This window comes from Haliotis rubra, unplaced genomic scaffold (genome assembly GCF_003918875.1).
Source record: "Haliotis rubra isolate DU_JTF1 unplaced genomic scaffold, ASM391887v1 Scf395, whole genome shotgun sequence".
NCBI classification, from domain to species: domain Eukaryota; kingdom Metazoa; phylum Mollusca; class Gastropoda; order Lepetellida; family Haliotidae; genus Haliotis; species Haliotis rubra.
In genome coordinates this window covers 158,542-183,759 of record NW_025767074.1, presented here as the reverse complement: position 1 = coordinate 183,759, position 25,218 = coordinate 158,542, and the positions used below count along the sequence as shown (strand labels likewise).

Sequence of the window (25,218 nt, the reverse complement as noted above, 5' to 3'; positions counted from 1 at the left end):
AATAATGCAGCATTTTTTTATTTATTCATTAAGATTTTATTCACCAGTACATCATGAAGCGAATAGTCACTAACACTCAATCATCTAATTCACAACAACCCGGCTTGTTTGAAATCACAAAGAGCTTCATATACAGTAGAAGTTAATTCGACAAATCGTCAGAATTCGGAACATAAGACTGATGTGTTTTTCATCTCTTCCGGGAGTAAACGGATTACTGTGTACTAGTATATCGCACAGATAGGGATTTCCTGTGAGTAAGCAATAAACGCCGCCTGACAGGTTAAGCCACTCTGTTTGTTTTCACTGCTATTAGTGGCGGCCAAAGAGACAGCTGGCAGTTCCGGCAATTACTGATTGCGCGAATAATTGACCGCGCGATGTAGTCTAAACTGTCAATTCCGCGAAAATTGCACCACGCGAAAATAAGTACGTTTACAGTAATCTAAATTTTATGATTTGCCTGAACTTTAAGACATGTTTGTTCATAATCTGCTGATTGAATCTACTTTACTGATGTGTTAACTGTGAGAGTCATGTAGAGTGTAAAATTGTCCTGTTGTCCACAGCGGAGTTCTGCCTGGTCCACCTCCTCCTCCAGAGACAGCCCACCATGTTCTTCCATCACTTCGTAGAGTGCATCTTCCACTTCAACTCCTATCAAGACCACTCAGGTTATTCAGCTATATTCAGTCTTTGTCCAGCAATGCTTCCCACCACATTTCTAGTACTGTTTCCATTGTAGGAAGGCCCTGCTCCAATAAGGTCCACCTGACCATATTCTCTGTGTAAACCCTACCTAATGAGACCATACAGTACATGTGTCGATTAGTTGACACACAGCATTATGCCCCACTCACTCACTGAAGTTTGTTAACCATTAAGTGCATCTTCTTCTCCCTCACCCGTCAATTTCTAAGTACTCGGTATATATCGGGTGTCCCCAAAAAAGCGAACCGGTTTTTGACAAGTATTTTCTCAGCGATGGATACACCGAATTTATTAAAACTTTTCACAGAGTAAGCCTAGGGTATCATCAACAAGTCAACAAAAAAGGCAATACCATATGAGAACTCACTCATTTCAGTCTATGGCGTCCGTCTTCCTCCACAAGCAAACGAAGCCGTTTCTTTCGAGCAGAAATGCTTTTAGGTATTTTTTCCACCGACATCTCCTCCCATGACATAATTATCCTGTCCTTTAACGCCTGCTCAGTCAATTTGTCTCGCACTACTCGGTACACTTTCTCCTTTAGAGAGTCCCATATTGCATTTTTGGACATGCTGTTTTTAATTTGACAATACTTGCATAAATTGCAACCAATCTCTTAGATATTTTGTAGACTTGTTGATGATACCCTGGGGTTTCTCTGAACAGTTTTAATAATTCGGTGTATCTATCTCAGAAAATGCTTGTCAAAACCCGGTTCACTTTTTGGGGAAACCGGATTTATGGAGATTGTTGTGTATGTTTTTGAAATTGGTGCATGTGTTAGCTTTATTGACAAAATAATATGACTGAATGCAGGAATCAACAAAGGTTCTGACTTTGTCTTTTATTTTCATTTTACAAGAGAAAACATTGGATGCCTTTTGTTTACAGTGACACATAATGAACATTAAAATTAATCTTGCAATTGCATCAGTATAGACAAGACTATACTGATGTTGTGTAAATCCTTGTTTTGATTGACGATATTCCATATTGCAGTGTACAACAAGTTCACCCAGTCAGACCGGGAAAAGCAGATGTTCTCTCTCAGTGGCAAACAGAATGCTGAGTAAGTTGTTTGTTTGTTGTACTCAAACCCGTGACCGCTTCGCTGCATGTTGTTGTATCCAGATTGTGTAGATTGACACTCATGCTGTCAATTACTGGAACCCGGTTCAGCATCCTCAGCCGTCACATAGCTGGATTACTTGGTTGTTTAACTCCATACTCAGCAATATCACAGTTACATGTGGTGGCGTGTGGTCCTGTGAACAGAGCTCAGGTCACAAATCAGTTGAAGTTAAGCAACGTCGAGCTTGGACAGTCCTTGGATGGGTGACCGTGTTTGGCAGCCTGACTCCTGAGAGTTTCTAGGACTTCAGTCCTGCCCCACAACGAAGCACATGTGATACATGTGGTCTCACCTTAGGCAAGTGAGTTTGTTCCAAATTGCCTCTGTTCACCCAGCAGAAAATGGGTACCCGGTTGGATAAAGTCATGTGACTATAACTTTCTAGTGCCTAACAGGCTGCTTGGGTTATCCGGGGTAATAAGAATCAGATTCTAATTAAGCGCCACGAGCAATCACTTGGTGGTTGGAGACTGTGCGCTATAGAAGATGACTTATTATTATTATTACATGACTGCGGTCTATAATGAATCAAGTCTGGACCAGCCTGTCCACATGATGAGCATTGAACTGCGCAAGTTGAATAGAATGACAGAGTCCCATTAGTCTGCTCTTGTGACAAATACAAACAAAAAATTAATTGGGTCATTGTGAATTATTATGCATAATTTGGAGCTCAGATAGGTTCACTGCACCATATGGTATGTACTATGATGATTGCTTGTGTTTAAAGATGATTAAAATAATATTCAAGGGTTAACAATGTATGACATAGTTGATTGCGTGTCTCCTCGGTCTGGCGCACATTTTCAGCAGAATATGGACAGTGGGGTAGCCTAGTGGTTAAAGCGTTCGCTCATCTCACCGAAGACCCGGCTTTGTTTCCCCAAGTGGGTACAATATGTGAAGCCCAGTTCTGGTGTCCTCTGCCGTGATATTGCTTGAATATCGCTGAAAGCGGCATAAACCCCTACTCACTCGTTGACTCTTTGTCTGGCCTTGAGTTCATTACTTGCAGGTTTGACAAACAACAGTCACTCCTCTATTTAGTGGTTCTTGGATGTTCCAATGATTCTGACCCGTGAAGATCCGGGGTAGAATAGGTCCTCAGCAACCCATGCTTGCCACAAAACGCCACTATGCTTGTCGTAAGAGGCGACTAACGGGATCGGGTGGTCAGGCTCGCTGACTTGGTTGACACATGTCATCGGCTTCCCAATTGCGCAGATTGATGCTCATGCTGTTGATCACTGGATTGTCTGGTCCAGACTCGATTATTTACAGACCGCTGCCATATAGCTGGAATATTGCTGAGTGTGGCATAAAACTAAACTCACTCACTCACTCCAATGATTCTATTTCCAGAAAGCGCCTGAAGCTGTATCTGTTCATGCTGGAACATATGACGGACGAACATCGCTTCCAGCTCTCCGCAAAAATATGTCAGGATGTGAGTGGATCAGATAGTTTACAAGACCTAGAGAATGTCATTTAAAGATCTTTGTGATTTGTCGATTTTCAGTTCTTACTTTACACAAGGGAAGGGGTAGTTTTGATAGCCTCGTGGTTAAAGCATTGACACGTAATTCGGGTTTGATTCCAGATAGTGTGTGGTCAGCACATTCTTGTCCCAGCCTTGATATACCACTCAAAAGGAGTTAAGGACAATCCATGTATTTTCAGATTACTTGTTGGTTTGTCATGCCATGACACATAAACTGAAATACTGTGAAAGAATTGGGAGGTCTTTAAGTCCTTTGAGTAGTATTTGTGGCAGGAATAGTGCTAATGATATTATAAACCGTTTCCACAATTCAATGTACAATGTTGACTGAATCATATGCATGTGTTTATTATGTCTATCAAATACAGATGATACCAGGTGGAAAGTCTCCGCCAAAGGTATATCAGTGTACCAGCCAAAACCTATAACTTGACTAAAGGTTCAGTAGATATTTGGTTAATTTTTCATCATCAAAGTAAACTTCCTGAAAGGCATTTTGCTAGACCCAGACTTAGAACCTGTGGCTAAAGTCTCAATCTGAGTGGAAGTGTCCTCCATATGTCTACTAAAAGACATTTTGTAAGACTTGATACCTTGATCAAACAATTTTTGAACAACATATGTTATATTAGGGATTACACTTTCTTAGTATAGCACAGATTCTAGTACTTTTGTTGGGTTGAGTCCCATGCGAGATCCGAACCCACACCCTCAGTCAGGCACCTAATCACCAGAATACAAAATCAGCTTCCTAACCCACTCAGCCACCATGACTTCCATTAAAATGGAAGTCGAACAACTGGTAGTCTAGACTGCGGAATTTGTGTACCTCACTGATAAGTGTAAATTGGCACGGCTCCCATGTCCGAAAGCTGGGTTAGGCGGCTGACTTTTGTGCTGGGGATTAGGTGCCTTACTCTGAGGGTGTATATTATTCAACATAAAGTAAAAGTTGACAAATGGAATGTACATGCCATACTCACTTAAAATATGAGATGGACAATAGACATGTCAGTTTACAAAAAGCTTGCTGGTAAAATTTGTTTGCTGTCATTAGTCAATACAAAGTGGATATGAAATATTCTTAAGTTACATTGTTTCGTTTGCATATCCCGGTATGTCTGAAAGTAATTGTGGATCGGCTTTAGTATATCCATAGATTCTCACATGTACACTTATATGCTGCGTATAGGACAACCCCTGAAAAGCCTGATCTTCCGCTTGCCCTCCAGACAGCTTAAATATTAAACACATGAAACAGACATTTATTTTCGATTCTTCAACTGTGGGGAAATGTTCTATTGTTATCAGGATAAAAATGTGAAAAGTGCATTGACAGACATAATTTTATGAGTTTTGGATGCAGTATCTTGCATTATGTCAAACTGGAGAACACTAAGTACGAGTCCCTGTGAGTCCCTGTTGTAGCACGAGTCCCTGAGTCCCTGTGAGTCCCTGTTGTAGCACGAGTCCCTGTGAGTCCCTGTTGTAGCACGAGTCCCTGTTGTTAACACATGTATTTGCTCTTGTACAGATCCTTGCCAGTGCAGTGGATGGTGTGCTACCACTGGACGGGGACAGTACCGCTGTCCTGCAAGATGCCCTCACGATCCTCGGCAGTAAGGTATGATGGGGTAAAATACAAGTCAAAAGTTTGCAGCCCAAACTCCAGTCACCAATTTGTGGAGCTCCCTATATTGTTGGATCCTCCCTATTTGAATTCACTTACCAGTAGTTTCTATTAAACCCCCACCTGATTTTACTTAGAACCTACTTTTGGAAAGAAGGTGTAGCATTTCTTTTGTGTTGTTTGGTCTGTGAGGGGGGATCTAGCTTCCTCATGTTGAAATGTAAATGAATTACTATTGAAAGTTGCTTGAACATCATGTAACTCACTCACTCACTCTCTCCAGGAGATCAAGCTGTCCTCCCTGAAGGTCCGACCTCACGATGATGTTGCCGAGGAACAGGACATGGCTGCTGTTGTCATGGCAACTGCAAAGAAGACCTTGATCACACAGGTATTACTTGTTTAATTAATTTAGGACAGAACTATGTTACAATATGACAAAAATCATTATCCATGTAAATGTTTGGAAATATATTTTCACAATTTTGTTTTGTAGGTGCTGAAGAAGAATGTCATTGAGAACATCGTTCCTATAGTGACGTCACTGAAGAAAATGGTGAGAGGCTCCAAGATGGAGACAATTACAAATAAAACTTCAGCAATATCAAGACAATACCTGTATGATAGTAAAAGTTATTGACCTTGCTTATATGTACAACAGTAATAACTAACAAATGCTCAGCCAGTTTAGCTTGTGATTTCAAGGTTTATAGTGTGAAAAAATGGGTTGAAAACACCACAGAATTACAACTAACTGGTGACCAGTTGCACAAAGAGACCTTTATACAAAGTCTTGAGTATCAGTGTTGTGATGGTCAAAGAGCAAAGATTACTTCAGTGTTGCAGCTGCCACTAGATGGAACTTACTGCCAGACTCTCTCAAAGACGCCCTGTCATTGGAACAGTTCAAGTGTCTCTTAAAGACTCATCTGTTCTGTTTGTACTTTTAAAGTGACCTTGAACTGCCACCAAGTTTTTACTTTCCCTTGACTCTTGTATGCGCTATGAGCATGCCCCAGTGGAGTTTAGCGCCATGAAAATGGACAATATTATTATTATTACTTTGTGGAACAAGGGCCTGTGTTTATATGGTTCCTGATGTCTCAACTGACACTGATATCCCAAACCAAATACTATTCTGTGTGACCGTTGCCATGTTGTTTTTCACAGCTGGAGAAACAGAAAAGCCCAGTACTTCGTTACCTTATGTTGTATCTGCGTGAACTCATGAAGGACTACAAGAATGAGGTCAAAGGTGAGAGGTCAAATTTTAGCTGAATGTCAGTATGAGCAGAAAAGTATGTAGGGTCTTATCGAACACAAAATATGATGCATGTGCAAAGAAAAGAAAAATCATTCCTCCCACAACAAGCTGGCACATGAAGGATGATGTGAAGGACTGTTCCCACTAGCACTCACTCACTCACTGTGTTTACATAAGAAATATCCCCAAAGTTAAAGAAAACCCATGTAGCACAGGATCCTGGTCCCCATTTTATTTAGAAAACTCTCATTAACCTAAGATCTCGTGAACTTTTTTCTTGTTAGCAATCGTTGCACCTCTTATACTGTAGCATAGACAGGCTATGGTCTTGTCGTCATATCGTCACTTTCTGATAGTCATAGCTTTGTGAAATTGCGGGGTCTTGATCAACAGTGTTTGTAGCGTCACAGCCTGTCATAGCTATATACTTTACAAGGGTTGGAAATAACTAAAATTGATAGTGTTCTCTGGTACAGTGGCACATGTAAAGTTGCCCTGATAATTTTTCCACTATACCGACCGTTTCTTGCTGATTTTTTAAATAAACAACGTAATTAACATTGGAAAGTCAACTGGACACTGGTACAGTGTGATATACAAATTTGCTTGCCCGACAGAAAAAAACACTGGACTCGGACGTCAGGCAATGGGTTATTTCCACCCCTGCTTTATCATAGGCATATAGATGTTGTAGTGATATATATACTCCTAGCGTATCAGTCCAGATTAATAGGTAAATCAATGTATGTTTGTCTGGTCCGGACTGGTTTATTTACTATCACAGAGTTCTTCTGGAATGGTACGTGACAGTCACTCACACTTTTGTCTTCACAGACATTCTGTCAGCAGACAAGCAGCTGGCGACAGAGATTGAGTATGACCTTCGTATATTTGAGGAACAGCAAGCCGCGGCAGAGAAACGACTACATGAGAACACTCCGATGCAGAGAATCTCAGTACAGGTATGTGTAGTTCAGGGCATCCATTTCTAGTTGTGTCTCTTATCTGTGCCAAAAGGTTCACTCTAATTTGATGCTTGGCCTATCAACACAACACCTGTGTGAAAGGGTTTCAAGAAAGCAAGAAACATTTTCGACATGTTTCACTTGGGGCTTTCTACACAACTGGCATGTTGTGATGCAGGTAAAGTATTTATAGTCAAGGTGGGCAAGTGTTGTGAACCGGGGTTTGACATGTTGTTGAAAATTTTTGCACTTGAATTATGACACGCGATGCTGGTGTGTGTGATAAACATTTCCATCCTGCTTCATGTTGGGTGCCTCCATGCTCGTAAAGGTCTGGTTTAGTACTGGTCTTCAGCAACCCATGCTTGTTGTAAGACGCCACTAATTGGATTGGGTGGTCAGACTCGCTTACTTTGTTGACGTATTCCAATTGCTTGGACCAATGCTCATGATGTCTGGTCCAGATTTGATTATATACAGACCGCCATCATATAACAGGAACATTGCTGAATATTTTGGGCCTTTCTATCCTTGAACCTATTAATCTTTTCATCTTTCACAACAAGATACTGTTATTGCAGGGCCGGCTATCCATGTCCCCTGCATCAGGGTCCCCCAGACCGGGCGGTTCCCCCAAGCCAGCTACCCCAGCCAAGTCTCCCGGCACCCCTCAACAGGGGAAGTCCCCTACCCCTGGGGTGGCCAAGCCACCCACACCTGGCAGTGGGACACCAGGGGCTAAGCCTCAGAGTCCACTAGCAACGAACAAACTCTCCACCCCTCTCGGTGCGGGCAGAACACCGGAGAGACAGGGCACACCCAGCAGGTAGTCTTTAACCCCAGAGCCCAGAGTTAGGCTCTGCTGTTTGCTACTCTATGGTAATTTACATTGCCAGTTACCTCAAACTGGCTGGTGAACATGTTTGTGAAGCTCAATATTTGGGTCAGTTTTCTGCAGTAGAAAAAAGTCCACATACTAAATGCTTACACTGTTTCTAATATAGTGTGGAGTGTAGTCACATGATCATTTCATAAACTTCCCTGTTAACAGGACCCAATTGCATAGGTCGATGCTCAGGATGGTGATCACTGGATTGTCTGGTCCAGACTTGATTACTTACAGACCTCTGCCATATAGCTGGAATATTGCTGAGTGTGGCGTAAAACTAAACTCACTCACTCACTCACTGGTCCAGACTAATTTTTTTTTTAAAGGCCGCTGCCATGTAGCTTAAATATTGCTCAGTGCGACATTAAACAAAAAAACACACACACTCACACTGTACTTGCCTGGTTTGCATAATGTAGTGAAAAAAGATATGTGTTGAATGAACTTACTATGTCATAAAGGTGTTCATATTCACTAGATGCTCAAATTGTCAATCAATGAATTGTCTGGTCCAGACACTATTATATACTGGCCTCCATCATGTACCTGGAATTAAGCGTTAAGTGTGTTAACAAACAATAAACATACTGGGGACATTCAATGTGCCCTCATACTGTTGGAATACCAATATAACCCCTTTCTAACTGCCTCCGTGGTGTAGAGGTTAGAGCGTCCGCCCGGAGAGCGGAAGGTCGCGGGTTCAATCCCCGACTGGGTCATACCAAAAGACGTTAAAATACGGTACTTGTTGGCCCCTGCCTGGCTCTCGGCATTAAAGAGTACACCAAGGACTGGTCGGCTTGGAGTCAGTATAATGTGTCTGAGTGGGGTATTCCTGCTTCAGTGCGGCATGGTATCTCAGTGGGCTAGCACTATAAAACCAGCTTAAGTCTGGGCTAGTACAAGCAGCCACACATACACACGCATGCACGTCGTCATATGAGCGAAATATTCTCAAGCACGACGTTAAACCACTTTCACCTCACCTCACCTCGCCTCATATACCCCTTTCTATATCCTGTATGTACCTGCCCCTATATATTAACTTTACCAGATGCACTCCACTGGCCACGCTCGCTATCCTGAACTCTGCCAGGAAAGCTCTGACCCTCAACACGGTGCTGCGGGAAGTCCGGAACTCACCCAAACCCAAGGAGAAGGTCAAGGCTGCTGAGAAGGACAAGGAACGTCGGCGATCGGCGGTCAAATGGGCAGACAAGGATGGTGGGGTAAAACAAGAGGTGTCGCCAAGTGAGGTTGAGGTGCGAAATATATTTTCTCTGTGTTTCCATAGCGTTTATTATGCCTGAGGAAAAGAGATGCATAGCACCAAAAATATTGGAAACTACATAACTTTTGGTGTTCAGTTTTGTCCTTTTAGGGACTGACTGTTTAATATTTATGATGACAAAACTTTATTGACTAAAGAATATTCTTTCTTTCATTCATCCATTCATCCACAAGGGACAGATGATAAAATAGTTTATTTTATTTCATTCTGATAAAGAAATTCATGAAATGAATGATATTGTATCATTTTCTCAGTTTTAAGCAATGTAACAATCAGAATTCCGACTCAGTAAGATGCTCAAGCAGACAACAGCAAGTTATCACACTCATTCTCCCTATACTTATTCTGTATTCCTAGTTTCAATCTTTCAGTCAGTTGGAAAGTGAAAAATTGAAATAATTTCAAGTTTGTTCAATAAAATGAATATATTCATGAAGATTAGAATAGTTTTAAAAGAAATATGCCTCAAGATTACGTGCCTGTAATGTGTAAATCTGTGACATTTTGCAGAACAATAGAGAGAACATACGAACACCACCACGGCGTACGCGGAACACAAGTCGCGCCATCAGCACTCCCAGTGGTAAGTGTCCAGCATTGAGGAGAGCATGCAGCAGCATCCTACAGATAACACACAAGCATAGATAAGTCTGTAGCAGCTCTTGTAGGATACAGACTAAAAGGGAAGGCCTCATGGGTTGCCGGAGAATGTACAGTCATGGAATAGAAGAATATAGTCATGGGCTGGAGTGTACGGATTTTCGTCAACTGAATATTAACCTGGGTTAGAAGGATTTCAACATGGGCAGAAAGGATGTGGACTGGCATTGGAAGTATGTGAACACTTTGGAGAAATTATAAGCAAGGGTTGAAAGGATATAAACCAGTAGGATGTGGACTTGGGTTGCATGGATGTAAATATGGGCAAGAAGGATGTGGACTGTGGTTGGAAGGATATAGACATAGGGTAGAAGGATATAAACAAGGGTTGGAAGAATATAAACTAGTAGAAGTATAATTCTTGGGGTAGAAGCATACAGACTGGAGTTAAGAAAGTTATGGGCTTAGGGTAGATGGATGTGGACTGTGGTTCAAGGATATAAACAGGTAGAAGGATATGGAACTGGTGTTTGAAGGATATAGACTTGACGTAGAAGAGTATCAACTTAAAACGATATGATTTTGGTTAAGAAGGATTAAGACATAACAGATAGATGATTGGACATATAGACCACTTGACGTCCAGGATGTAAACAAGTGCCCCCAGCCATGATTTAGCTGGAATATTATTCCTTAGGCTTAAAGCTGCATTTACTCAATGACACTAGACAACGCATGATTCCGGTGTATATATGACAACAGTATCTACATAGTTCCTATGTTTACAGCTCACCTGGCTCAAACAGGTAGGACTGTAGCCGTCTCTGTCCCCATTGCCTCCTAGTGCTGCTTGCCTGCTTCACAGTGCTTTTTGCTCCATAGTGCTTCCTTGTACCGTAGACTTACTTGACTGCTTTTGCTTCTTGCTTCCTAGTGCTGCGTGCTTGCTTGCTTCACAGTGCTTTTTGCTCCATAGTGCTTCCTTGTACCGTAGACTTGCTTGACTGCTTTTGCTTCTTGCTTCCTAGTGCTGCGTGCTTGCTTGCTTCCTAGTGCTGCGTGCTTGCTTGCTTCCTAGTGCTGCGTGCTTGCTTGCTTCCTAGTGCTGCGTGCTTCATAGTGCATCCTGTACTGTAGACTTACTTGACTGCTTGTAATTCTTGCTTCCTAGTGCTTCTTGCTTGCTTCCTGTTGCATCTTGTTGCTTCGAGTTGCTTCGTGCCCTGGGTGCCATTGTACTAAACAACCTTAGCCCTAAGGTGATCATAACTCCTATACCTTAACATAGACTTACAATAGTCTTAGCGCTTAGGTTGTTTCGTACAACGCACCCTGGTCTTCTCTCATATTGTCACTTGAACCAGACTGAGTATTATATTCCTATGTTTACAGCTCACCTGTCCCACAGGTTATGACTTTGTAGTGAGATCTGTCCCCATTGCCTCCTAGTGCTGCTAGCCTGTTCACAGTGCTTTTTCAATGTGCTTCCTTGTACCGTGGGCTTACTTGACTGCTTTTGCTTCTTGCTCCCTAGTGCACATGGATAATAGTGCTTTTTGCTCCATAGTGCTTCTTGTACAAAGTGACTGCTTTTGCTTATCATAGTCCTGCTTCTTGCTTCATAGTGCTGCGAATCTAACCAAACAATAGTGCATCCTGTACTGTAGACTTACTTGACTGCTTGTAATTCTTGCTTCCTAGTGCTTCTTGCTTGCTTCCTGTTGCATCTTGTTGCATCTTGTTGCTTCGTGCCCTGGGTGCCATTGTACTAAACAACCTTAGCCCTAAGGTGATCATAACTCCTATACCTTAACATAGACTTACGATAGTCTTAGTGCTTAGGTTGTTTCGTACAACGCACCCTGGTCTTCTCTCATATTGTCAGATTGAGTGAGAAGACTGCAATATGCCACTGTGACCACCAACCGGTGAAGATCCGGTTAGCGTTGATCTTCAGTAACCCATGCTTGTCGAGTGGTCAGGCTCGCTGATTTTGTTGACACGTCATTTCATCCCAATTGTGTAGATCGATGCTCATGCTGTTGATCAGGGGCTTGTCTGGTCCGGACTTGATTATTTACAGACCACCGCCATATAGCTGGAATATTGCTGAGTGTGGCGTAAAACTAAACTCACTTACTCTCTCTATGACTACCACTGATGAGAACAGCATACAGTGCTTGCTTACTATAGTTAGTGCCAATGAGAACTGCTAAATGTGTTCTATCTTTGCTCACAATGTGTGAAGCCCATTTCTGGTGTCCCCCGCTGTGATATTGCTGGAATATTGCTAAAAGCGGCGTAAAACTAAACTCAGTCAGTCTATCTTTGCTGTGAATTATATATTATCCGTGTTTCTCCATGTCAAATCACCAAAGTAGATCTATGGTACAGCATTTCAAGCTTAAAGATTAATTTGAAAGTCTTCCATCTTATAAGGACAAGTAACCTTTCCAAGGCCATCCCACTACCCCTGTGGGCTTGTTTGATTTTTTTATTTAATTTCCAATTTTTTGTGATTTGCATTATTGTTGAAAAAGTAACTATTGAAAGAATTGAAACTGTTTACTAGAAATATCAATGACAGTACTGACACGGCACCATATGCAGTGATATGTGACCATGCTAACTCGAAATACTGTATTTGTGTCTCTACTTTGACTTTAGGGGCGGTGGGGTAGCCTAATGGTTGAAGCATCCACTCGTCACGCTGAAGACCCGGGTTCGATTCCCCACATGGGTACAGTGTGTGAAACCCATTTCTGGTGTCCCCGCCGTGATATTGCGGGAATATTGCTGAAAGTGTCGTAAAACCTAACTCACTCACTCACTCACTTTGACTTCAGATGTCCTCGGCAACATCACGTTCGCTGGCGAGCAGAACATCACGCTGATACCTCCATCCCCCGATCCCAACCTCGGTCCCTGTCCGTGTGTATCCTGATCTATCGGAGGATGGTGAGTACTGTTGAGGTGTTTGTAACAGTGTAATGAACAAAACTGAATGTATTCAGAATATTATTTTGTTTCAGGATTGAAAAGGTAAATTATTTGGGTCATTACATTTGCAGCACTACACATTTTTATTGACTTAACAATTTAGGAAAGACTCCAGGTTCAATCTACTGCATATGAACCCAGTGTCCTTTCAACTCATTCCTCTATCACTCATCTACAAGCAGGATTGTAATCCCACAAACTGAACAAGTATCAGTCCTTAACATCATTCTCTTAAAGACTTGCATCAAAAGCATGAGGGGTAGCCTAGTGGTTAAAGCGTTCGCTTGTCACGCCAAAGACCCGGTTTGATTCCCCATATGGGTACAATATGTGAAGCCGATTTCTGGTGTCCCCTGCTGTGATATTGCAGGAATATTGCTAAAAGCGGCGTAAAACCATACTCACTCTCTCTCTCACTCAAAAGCATGATTCATGAAGAACCCTGCCTTTGTTCCCAAAGTCCATAGTAGGGTGATCTACCTTCTTTTGTTGGCGATGTGTAGCCCTTTAATTGTGTTTGTGTGTATAGTTATGTTGTTTGAATGTAAATCTGTGATAGACTAGTTCTTTTACTGTCCTTTGTCGACAGATTTTGTAGTCTAAAAATGTATTGTATTGTTCTGGTTATGACATGGCTGAAATATTACTGATGTGTCTTTAAATTTTAATTCACTCACTCACATAATAACAGAATGATGTGTGTTTCAGCAACCTCAGCATCCCCAGTGCGTCGAGGTCGGAACAAGCCTCGAGATGACCTTGTCTACATGTACTCTCCAGACAAACCGTGAGTACACTTCTGTTACTCAAGCCACCTCTGTAAGTGACCAGATGCCTGTTACTCGATCATATCAATACTGATTCAGTTGACACAAATTCATTGTATCCCAATCACTGGATTGCCTGGTCCAGACTTGATTATTTTGCAAACTGCCGCCATACAGCTGGAATATTGCCGAGTGCGGAATAAAATTAAACTCAGTCACTCCATACTTTTCATTCCTATCAGCTGAGAATTGAAATTATATGAACTTCTGAATTATATGACCCGTGAAGATCCAGGGTAGAATTGGTCTTCAGCATCCCATGCTTGCCGCAAAAGGCGACTATGCTTGTCGTAAGAGGCGACTAACGGGCTAGGGTTGTCAGGCTCGCTGACTTGGTTGACACATGTCGTTTCCAGTTGTGCAGATCGATGCTCATGCTGTTGATCACTGGATTGTCTGGTCCAGACTCAATTATTTACAGACCGCAGCCATATAGCTGGAATATTGCTGAGTGCGGCGTAAAACTAAACTCACTCACTCACTCACTCTGAATTATATTATGTTCTCCTCTTTACAGAGCACCTAGAGTAAAACCGTGGAACATTAAACCATCGGTGAGTATATCATATGACACAGATGTAATAAAACAGTGTTTGGCATACAACAGTGCCTGTAAGAGGTGCTACTTCCGGAACTAAGCTGGTTTCCGTCTCCCTTTGCGAGCGCCAACTTACGATATCTGAGATAGGGCCCAGTTTCCTTCTGGTACCAATTTCCAGTGACAAGCATATATTCAAGAACCAGTTCTGGTTCCAAATTCCCCGACCACCAAATACGACTTTACTGTTACAGTCTACCGCGGCTACAGTAAGGGCTGGCGATGCGGACCCTCCAGTGGACGGTGAGGAGGAGGAGATTGCAGAGGTGTCTGTTAGTACCCGATCTCGCAGCCAGAGGGCGATCACAACAGCAACACGCAGAAGTTCTCGAAGCAAGAGATAATAGAAACTAACGGAAAACAACTATACAGTATACGACTGTAGATTTGGTTCATAATGTACCAATGCCTTATGTATCTCTGCTCTAATGTACAATAAATGCAACATGGCTTAAAGATGAGTTCCAGTTGAACCTAATGGAAGTATGCGCTGCATTGATTGGTTGAAAAATGTGAATCCAATTTTTGAACACTTGTGGAATTCTCAGTGCATTGATAATCAAGATCATCAAATTTGGAAAGTGTTCCAGCAGGGTGACTGGCGGTGGGGTAGCCTTGTGGTTAAAGCTTTTGCTTGTCACGCCAAAGACCCGGGTCGATTCCCCACTTGGGTACAATGTGTGATGCCCATTTCTGCTGTCACCCCTCCATGATATTTCCATGGTATTGCTAAAAGCAGTAAAACTAAACTCACTCACCCAACATGGTGACATGAAAGCCAAAACCTATAATTTCATTTAGTATGTCTCACTCTGCTTTCATCTGAACATAAATAGTTATGATTGTTATGTATGTACAGTGTCAATAAACATGATGCAGAAATTGTAACACAGACTTGAAAACACATTGTGTTTATTTCCAAAGTGCTTAGTGCAAGTTGTGAATTCACAAAATTGACAACACAGACAGAAATACAATGAGTTAACAACACCATCAATATTAACACACACACACCTTAAAGTCATCGGCAACCCCCCAAGCCATGAATTGTGAACGGCCAGTAACTATGGTTAGGTAAAGTGAAGAATAACATGCACTGGGTGCAAGATACCCTGTCTCTCATGGTATGATTAGGAACACCCATCCCAACAGTCATCACAGCCCTGGTCAGATAAACTGTTAAGAGGTACAATGATCACTCATTTTAAAGTCATCGTCTGTAGCCATGAATTGTGAACGTCCAGTAACTTGGTTAGGGATACCCTTCTTAATTATGACTGGTCAGTTCGAAACTGTTAAGAGGTAGCTCAGTTCTGATCTGTGCACAAGTGACATTAAGAACAATAAGCAGTTCTGTGATGTCATTTTGTAATCATGAGGGCAGTGGGGGTAGCCTAGTGGTTAAAGCGTTCACTCATCACACGGAAGACCCATGTTCGATTCCCAATATGGCTACAATGTGTGAAGCTCATTTCTGGTGTTCCCCATGATATTGCTGGAATATTGCTAAAAGCAGCGTAAAAGAAAACTCACTCACTGTAATATGAATTAAGCTTTCAGCCGTTTAGTTGACATCAGTTTATAATCCACACTTGCCTTGGTTAAAAATCTTGGCTTATGTTTGTCTTCTAACATTGCATGTTAATTTTCCGTGAGGGGAGAAGCCTTTTGGAGTGCATGATATTATTCTTTCCTTCCATCTCGTGCAGCATGAAATCAAACGCACACACGCACACTCGCATCACATGGTTGTTGGAGGAGAGCAGCATCATATTCATTATTCATCACGTGTTACCTCACATGTCACACAATATCACCTCATAGACATAGAACGTGTAATGTTCACAGAGTTGTTTCATTGTTATATATTCAACATCTGCTCACTAACCTGTTGATGAAGCTGACCAGATTACAGAAGTAGTAATCTCTAGTTTCACAGCATTATAGCATTTCTTGACCCGTATCATCATATTACTCCTTTTCTGGTTTACAAATCACTTTTCTCAAAATCACTGGTCGGTGGTTGACATAAATACAAATATAGACCCTCAAGAATATTTTGTTTTTGATTTTGTTAAATGGGGTGAGAACAAATTATATCAGTGTATGAATAAGGCACGTCGGACAGCCCGAGACGGGCTAGATTTCTGCCGGACGGTCTAATTTTACAGCTAGCTAGCCCGATGGACGGGTGAAAAAACATATTCCGATAACATGCCCACTGGCACTAACTGGTTAAATCTCTTCTGGGCTGGTAAGTTTTAGAAGTTACCAGACCAGATGTCTGGCTGGGTGTTTGGCTTATTTCATACACTGATTATATATTCTTTTGTTTATTGTCATTTTTGAAAACGTTTTAAGGAATGTTTACACTGGGAAAATGTAACCATACACAGCTTGGAGTACGAGTGAAGCTATACAGAAAACTATGTTATGACGAACTCAGCGGGACCACTACATTTAAGTTGTTGTTACAGCAGCTCATTCACCTTTCGACTAAAATGTACATCAAGTGGCCGGGACCAAATGAGAGTTCGTAATATCTGTCAATTCGTTATGAGGATGTTCGTTATAGACATAGTTTATTGTATATAGTACTTGAAGACCTGTTTAGGTTGCTCGGGGCGGTGGGGTAGCCCAGTGGTTAAAGCGTTGGCTCGTCACGTCGAAGACCCGGGTTCGAATCCCCAGATGGGTACAATGTGTGAAGCCCATTTCTGGTGTCCCCCACCGTGATGTTGCTGGAATATTGCTAAAAGCGGCGTAAAACCAAACTCAGGCAGTCAGTCAGTTTAGGTTGCTCACGCCGGAGACCCGGGTTCGATTCTCAATATGGCTACAATGAGTGAGGCCCATATTGAGGGGCCAACCATATTGCTGTAACAGCGGAAAACCATACTTTCTGTTCAGGTTGCCAAGCCACCCGTGAAGATCCGGGTTAGAATATTGATGTTCAGTAACCCATACCTGTCGTAAAAGGCGACTAACGGGATCGGGTGGTCAGGCTCGCTGACTTGGTTGACACATGTCATCGGTTCCAAATTGCGCAGATCGATGCTCATGCTGTTGATCACTGGATTGTCTGGTCCAGACTCGATTATTTACAGACCGCTGCCATATAGCTGGAATATTGCTGAGTGCGGGGTGAAACTAAACTAACTCATTCGGGTTGCCAAGCATGTATCATTTGACTTGTTTAGTCCAGGACACATGTAAAATTCTTAAAGTCAATAGTGTGATTATTTGAATCAGTTGTTATAAAAGATATTTCAGTTGGAATTATTTTTTCTGTGTCTCTGATTTTCGGGATCAGACAATCCGTTATCAATCTTGAAAACCATAACACGTTGATGTTAAGGTTGGCTCTTTCTGGATTTTCAAAGAACAGTCCCTGTACTTTAGATAGGAAGTCTATTTTTCGAGTGTTAAGTGGTCAATTGGTTTGTATGGAAGACACTTTGTGGATTGGTTGGCAGAACATGTTAGATACTCTGGTCTGTCTTGCTTGATTGTACAATATCGCAATAAACCACTGTCAGAAACGTCAGTACTTGTTGTCTTCTCATTTCTCCATGTTTGGATTTCTTGGCTAAAGTTGATGCAGAATAATTATAACAACCATCAACTGATGCACCAAGGGGAATATTTGCCGTCTTCAGTTATGTACCTAGTCGTTGGTTGGTTGGTTGGGTGTTTAACGCCCAACTCGGCAGTATTCCATCTATATTACTGCGGTCTTTAAATAATCGAGTCTGCATCAGACAATCCAGTGATCAACAGCATGAGCATCGACCTACGCAATTAGGATACGATGACATGTGTCAACCAAGTCAGCGATCCTGACCACCCGATCCGTCTCTTACGACAAGCATGGGTTACATGGGTTCTAACCCGGATCTTCATGGGTTATATATATATCTAGTCAAATGTTTAGAGCTGACTAAAAGAATCGATAATAGGAAATGTTGTCAATGGGAAGAAAATTATCGAGTGAAAATTGCATCATCGATAATATCGTACAAAAACTATTGTGATAAAATAAAGTTTTAATTTACTCACATGATACAGAAAGTTGGGTCTTTGTTCAAGGGCTTCTCTCAAATTATGTTCTGAACATGCATAAATATGTCCCTACTCACAGGTGATGTGAAATGTGTTGAATTCTTTCAGAAAGAGACTTCTTCGATAGTTATCTTTAATCGATCGATATTTAGATAATGATTATCGATATTTAGATAATGATTATCGATTAATGTTAGTTGTAATGATTTTATACATGTATGTATTACCTAATAAATATTTTATACTTAAATATGTAATATATTTTAATAATACGCAAAATATAACAAGAGCTTCTCTTGCTGCAGAATAGGTTATCATATTTCTATATTCCTCATATAGGTGAGGGGCGGTAGGGTAGCCTAGTGGTTAAAACGTTGGCTCGCCATACCGAAGACCAGGGTTCGAATCCCCCACATGGGTCAATGTGTGAAGCCCATTTCTGGTGTCCCCCGCCGTGATGTTGCTGGAATAACGCTAAAAGCGGCGTAAAACCAAACTCAGTCAGTCAGTCACATATAGGTGAAAACATTTTTTAAACAATTCTCAGTTGTAATGTTTTAATTCTTTGCAAAGGCCTACAGCAATATGTGTTATTAATGTGTTGGAGATGACGCGGTCCACTGTTCATGACTGTTTTATGTGATTGTCATTACATGAGTCTCCGTTTGCGGTCTCCAAATAACCAATGCATATTATTATTGCAGAGATTGATGTGTACGCAGAATATCTTGTCATGTCTGTTGTGAATGAAATTTGAAACTTCCTTCATACAGCATGAGGTTACCGAATTGCGTCACTAATACAAAGTAAATCCCCATGATTACAACTTTACACCTGTTAAATATTTTCAACTTCATGGTCATTTAGTGTAAAATAGAGATATTTTTTAACTGGAGATACTTTGATATCATTCAAGAATATAGTCTTAGTAGATTTGTTGGAAAATGTTTCTTTTCTTCGTGATTTGCCTGCCCATAATTTTGCACCCGAGAGTCTTGTGTTCCTCTCGAGTTTCGCCTTGAACAATATGTAAACTGTTGTGCTCCTCTTGTGTAGAGCCTTAAACAATATGTTAACTGTTGTGCTCCTCTTGTGTGGAGCCTCAAACAATATGTTAACTGTTGTGCTCCTCTTGTGTGGAGCCTTAAACGATATGTTAACTGTTGTGCTCCTCTTGTGTGGAGCCTTGAACAATGTTAACTGTTGTGCTCCTCTTGTGTAGAGCCTTAAACAATATGTTAACTGTTGTGCTCCTCTTGTGTAGAGAGTTAAACAATATGTTAACTGTTGTGCTTCTCTTGTGTGGAGCCTTAAACAATATGTTAACTGTTGTGCTCCTCTTGTGTGGGGCCTCAAACAATATGTTAACTGTTGTGCTCTTGTGTGGAGCCTTAAACAATGTTAACTGTTGTGCTCCTCTTGTGTGGAGCCTTGAACAATGTTAACTGTTGTGCTCCTCTTGTGTGGAGCCTTAAACAATATGTTAACTGTTGTGCTCCTCTTGTGTAGAGCCTTAAACAATATGTTAACTGTTGTGCTCCTCTTGTGTGGGGCCTTAAACAATATGTTAACTGTTGTGCTCCTCTTGTGTGGGGCCTCAAACAATATGTTAACTGTTGTGCTCCTCTTGTGTGAACCCTAAACAATATGTTAACTGTTGTGCTCCTCTTGTGTGGAGCCTTGAACAATGTTAACTGTTGTGCTCCTCTTGTGTGGAGCCTTAAACAATATGTTAACTGTTGTGCTCCTCTTGTGTAGAGAGTTAAACAATATGTTAACTGTTGTGCTCCTCTTGTGTGGAGCCTTAAACAATATGTTAACTGTTGTGCTCCCCTTGTGTGAACCCTAAACAATATGTTAACTGTTGTGCTCCTCTTGTGTGAACCCTAAACAATATGTTAACTGTTGTGCTCCTCTTGTGTGGAGCCTTGAACAATGTTAACTGTTGTGCTCCTCTTGTGTGGAGCCTTAAACAATATGTTAACTGTTGTGCTCCTCTTGTGTAGAGAGTTAAACAATATGTTAACTGTTGTGCTCCTCTTGTGTGGAGCCTTAAACTATATGTTTGCCTCCTGTGGCTCTCATCAGCGCAAGGCAATTTCCCATACTTGTCCAGGAAACAGTACGAGTTTTGACGAATGATGATTTAGCACGGGCTAGTGAAGCGTACCTATAATTACTATAAAAGTCTTTATGAACTCTAATTTAGCTGTTGAATCGGTTAATGTGAGATTTAACTCTTCTTTTACTTTTTCTGACCTACTTCGCATCTCCGTTAATGATTATTTGTGAGAATGGCCCAGAATGAAAAACACTTTCAAGTACAACTGCACCAACTCGTATAAACGTCAGGGATGCAGTTCATTTTTCAGGGTAAACACATGACGATTCTTGCTATTTAGGAAATATCTTTTGGGCTAATGGATGTATAGACGTAAAAAAATCAGTGTTCATAGTGTATCAATCCTTTTAGCGGATTTGTTCAAAGTGTGCTCATTGCTTTTTAGGGTTAAACCTCTATAAAATAAAAAACAAAGAAGTCAGTTCTTTTGAATATACACGTCAAGAATGATAACTTCACAGACTTTCCATTGACACTTAACTTACCAGAGAACAGAGACTCGCTGACTTGGTTGACACATGTCATCGTATCCCAATTGCGTAGATCGATGCTCATGCTGTTGATCACTGGACTGTCTGGTTCAGGTTCGATTTCAGACCGCCGCCATATAGTTGGAATATTGCTGAATGTGGCGTTAAACAACAAACCAACCAACCAGAAAGTAGATAATGGTATGAGTGACCTCGTTTAGAGTAATTATGTAATATAAGCCCCGCCCATTCTATTATCGACCAATCAGGAAACCGCAGTCGTATGAAGGCGTGATCTCTATTTTTCGGTTGGTTTGCTAATAAAACGTCACTGAACCTCGTGAAGTTTATTTATTACTCTAGTTTTGAACTGTAAACAACTGTTGATTTTGTAAGATGCATGTAAAACCTGTAGACCTGCTAACCCACCCCCAAACTCGAGGCTTTGTTGATTTTCCCGTATCAAATCTTTTTCAGTCTTTCTTTCTTTTAGTTTTTACTTTATATTGTGTGTTTTTTATTAAGGGCGAACATATCTGGTGAAAGTATATACAAACTCCTGATGTTTTTCTACGGTCGGGAAAATATTATTCAAGCAATGAAAACGAGCGAGTATGCGGTTACGCCGCCCTGGCACTTTAAAGTAATATCACAGCGGCGACTCCAGAAATGAACATCACAAACTCAAGCCTAAAGGGGACGCAAGCCCGGGGTTCTGCCGTGACGAGTTGAAGCTTTAACAAATAGAATCAAACTTGTCGGAATAACGTATTAAAACATGTAACCCCGAAATCGAATCTTGACGAAAACCCACAATGATTGTGAAATCTCTGTGTGGGATGTGATTCCAGTAAAATAAAGTCTGGCTGACGCTTGTAATCATATTGACGAGATCATTGCTAACAAACCAGGAAATGTCAATTTTTGTAGAGGTTGTTCACTATGACATACCTGATATGGTGTTTACTTAGGAATAGAAATGCCAGCTTCAATTTGAAAGGGTAATCTTTGACGTTAGCGAGACGGTACCATGGGATTCCTCCAGGCTCTGCTATAATACAAGAGAACGCAAGGCTATTCATTCAACTGCACAGGAATAAGACATCGAGACACAGTGTAGGTATGGGTCAAACCTCCGACTGGGAGTTCTCTCCCTTATCGTGGAGTTCTGATTGCATGTGTAATATCAGTGCTTAACGTTGATGATTTCTGTGTCAGCATTATTTGACCGACGGTGTACGATACGTATTATGCCATTTTCTTGTAGATTTGAGAAACCTTTGCTTAGGTTTGGTCTTTGCTCTTGTTACTTCGTACCACCAGCTATTGGTTCAACAAATCTAATGACTCCATTTTGGCGGCCATTTTGGATTACGAAATGACAGACTTTTCGACTAAATTGATTAAACGTCTTCTCTTTCAGTCAGAACCAGACACATGCCGAATTAGGCATCTTTAAAAAACATATAAAACATGATTGTACTGATTTAAAGATTTGGAAACTAGTAAAACTAACTTAATTAACTTATCATTATTTGGTCTCTCTCAAATATGTTCTTCAGCGGCTGTACTAAATCATACTAAATGTTTCCCATCCAGGGCTCTTATCCCTCAAATTAGTTCATGCTCTTTGTTATTTTAAATGGACCAACAACAGACTTATTAACATAGACTAAATATAGTACTGTCGGAAATTAAAAAAACCCCTGATTTTTCTCATTTATATCTACAATTTATGTAGTTAATATGTGAAATTTCTGTTAAACTAAGTTCGGCTTACAGTCTCAGTGGTAGGGAGATAGGAAACGTAGAAAAAAGACTTTACTGAGGAGAGATTAGTGCAGAAATAAGCAATGCGGGTTTTTTCCAAAGCGACTTATTTGGAACAGACCATGACTTTATGCAACTTAGTGTGCTTTGATGCTGTATTGAAAAGGACACTTTTTAAATGCCCATTTGAAAAATAAACTTATCTTTATTATAAACGATAGCTGACGTAAACAATAATAACTTCGATACTGAAACTATTAAGGATGTAGCTACCATGGAGTCTCACTATCACTATAAAAAGAAACAGGTAGGAGGGGTCGTCTCAAATGGTGTGTCAGGACGGGTGTCGCAGACGGTGGTTGGGGTCGTGCTGGGTGATAGAGATATCAGCTGAGATAAGATCATCCCTTAGGGGAAATAGACTGGGGAAGCAAACGGCATGTCATAACAATTTACAAATACTTAGATCAATGCAGTCCTAATGGACTCTGTCAGATCGATCGTATCGGGTGGTCAGCCACCTATATATTTTGAGACGGTGTAGTCACGGTTAATACGAAGGCTGATTTAAGCTTTTCTTGTTCAGAGGTTCTCTAAACATAATTCAAAACATCTTTGGGTATCATACTGAGTTTTTTTACATATATCCACATAAACTTTGTGAAAGAAATACACGTAAGATGTCAATCAATAGATGAGACATGTTCAACACACATGAGAGAGCATAAAATATCTTTATAACAACGGAGATGACCCCTTGTGCCTCCGTAGGTTGCAAAGCGAATGGTTGGTATAGAAACACGTGCATTGCATCATGCCAGGTGAGTCGACGGTCCATTACGTCAAAGTCATACCTGGCTGAGCGACCTAGTTGCCATCTTTAGTATATTATATTTATGTAAACTGATGTATTGTTTTCAGCAGCTATTGATATTTTTTGTTCAGACACCTTCACTTTGCCCGATTTTACGAGTAAACGCATTACCTAAGTTGGGATGTTTGCCTTTTCTGGATATCCTATTAGAATGCATCTCGCTGAATGCCCAGTTAAGGCCGATGTGGGTTATTTCGATATAGTACATATTTGCCATTCTGTAATAAAATTTAAAGGGATCAGGATAAAGGTCAGAGTAACAGCCTCAAAACAGTTTTTGTAACTCTATTTCCGACAGTTGCTTCCTTTACTTCTTGTGCACGGGGATTGAATTAATGGGGTCAGACTGCAACTTGTTTTCAATTTCTTTGACTGGCTAGGAAAAGTTCAGTGTCAAAAACAGAATTTTCGTTTTCAAATTCCTTCAAAGTAATCTCATCGATGTTTGATTTATCCAAATTGATTAAAGTCTCAAATTCATCATTTATTGCAAAATCACCAAGGGTAATGTTATACCGGTCTTGGGTCAAAACAGATCATCATCAGAATCCATTGTTTACGCTGACAGTGGTGACGAGAAGGTAGTTTCCGTTGTGATTTTTCCTTTTTATACGTCACAAGCTGTAGATTAGTGCAGCACGAGTATTTATAACGGGTGCGTTTTCACGTGTTTTGGTGTCCAGTGTCACTGTACATTAGTTCCACACGTGAATGCAATGGTGACTTCGTTTTAAGTTGGAGAAAGTCCTCAATCCATCGATTAGTTTCGCTCGTGAAGCCCGTCCTCGGCCTAACGGCCTCGAACGAGCCTCACGAGGCAAGAAACTAACCGACAGATTTCGGACTTTCTCCTACACATACTAATGCAGTCCTGTCGATCATCGGGTGGTCATGCCACCTATCTATTTACCAAGAGACATTTAATACGAAGGCTGATTTAAGCTTTTCTATAAGTATCATACTCTTTTACATATATCCACATAAACTTTGTGAAAGAAATACGTAAGATGTCAATCAATAGATGAGACATGTTCAAACCTACACATGAGAGAGCATAAAATATCTTTGAGATGACCCCTTGTGCCCGTAGGCAGCACATTGCATATCATGCCAGGTGAGTCGACGGTCCCGTCATTAGTTGCCATCTTTGAATAGTCCTGATGTATTGTTTCAGCAGCTATTGATACAAAGTTTTGCCCGATTTTACGAGTAAACGCGCTTTTCTGGATATCCTATTATGCATTCCACAGAATGCCCAGTTAAACCGATGTATTTCAGCTTCCTCTCCTTAAGATGAGTGTTTGTTATGAGCTATTTCATCTACGTACAATATATTTTCATGGGGTGTTTGTTAATGATAACATTAACTTTAATATATAGTGTATGGAAGGGTATCAGTGTCATAGTGTAAAAACCTTTTAACATCTAGGTAGATAATACAGTATAACGCAGATGGCATTTTAATCTTGGGTCGTAACGTCAGAACGCAATATAACGGTTCCAGTAACGATT

General features: G+C 40.9%; 1 protein-coding gene across 1 annotated transcript in view; it reads left to right on the top strand.

Moving 5' to 3' along the window:
* The window catches only part of LOC124286899 (condensin-2 complex subunit D3-like), a 45,988-nt gene extending 30,688 nt beyond the window's left edge, over positions 1–15,300 (top strand). Inside the window, 16 exon segments of the mRNA XM_046723340.1 lie at positions 570–674; positions 1,711–1,780; positions 3,206–3,290; positions 4,879–4,968; positions 5,258–5,365; positions 5,471–5,530; positions 6,145–6,229; positions 7,073–7,200; positions 7,785–8,029; positions 9,147–9,354; positions 9,894–9,966; positions 12,830–12,888; positions 12,890–12,941; positions 13,692–13,770; positions 14,328–14,364; positions 14,603–15,300. Of these exon segments, the coding sequence (XP_046579296.1) occupies positions 570–674; positions 1,711–1,780; positions 3,206–3,290; positions 4,879–4,968; positions 5,258–5,365; positions 5,471–5,530; positions 6,145–6,229; positions 7,073–7,200; positions 7,785–8,029; positions 9,147–9,354; positions 9,894–9,966; positions 12,830–12,888; positions 12,890–12,941; positions 13,692–13,770; positions 14,328–14,364; positions 14,603–14,752 (1,634 nt within the window). The 3' untranslated portion in view covers positions 14,753–15,300.
* Positions 15,301–25,218: the final 9,918 nt, after the last annotated feature.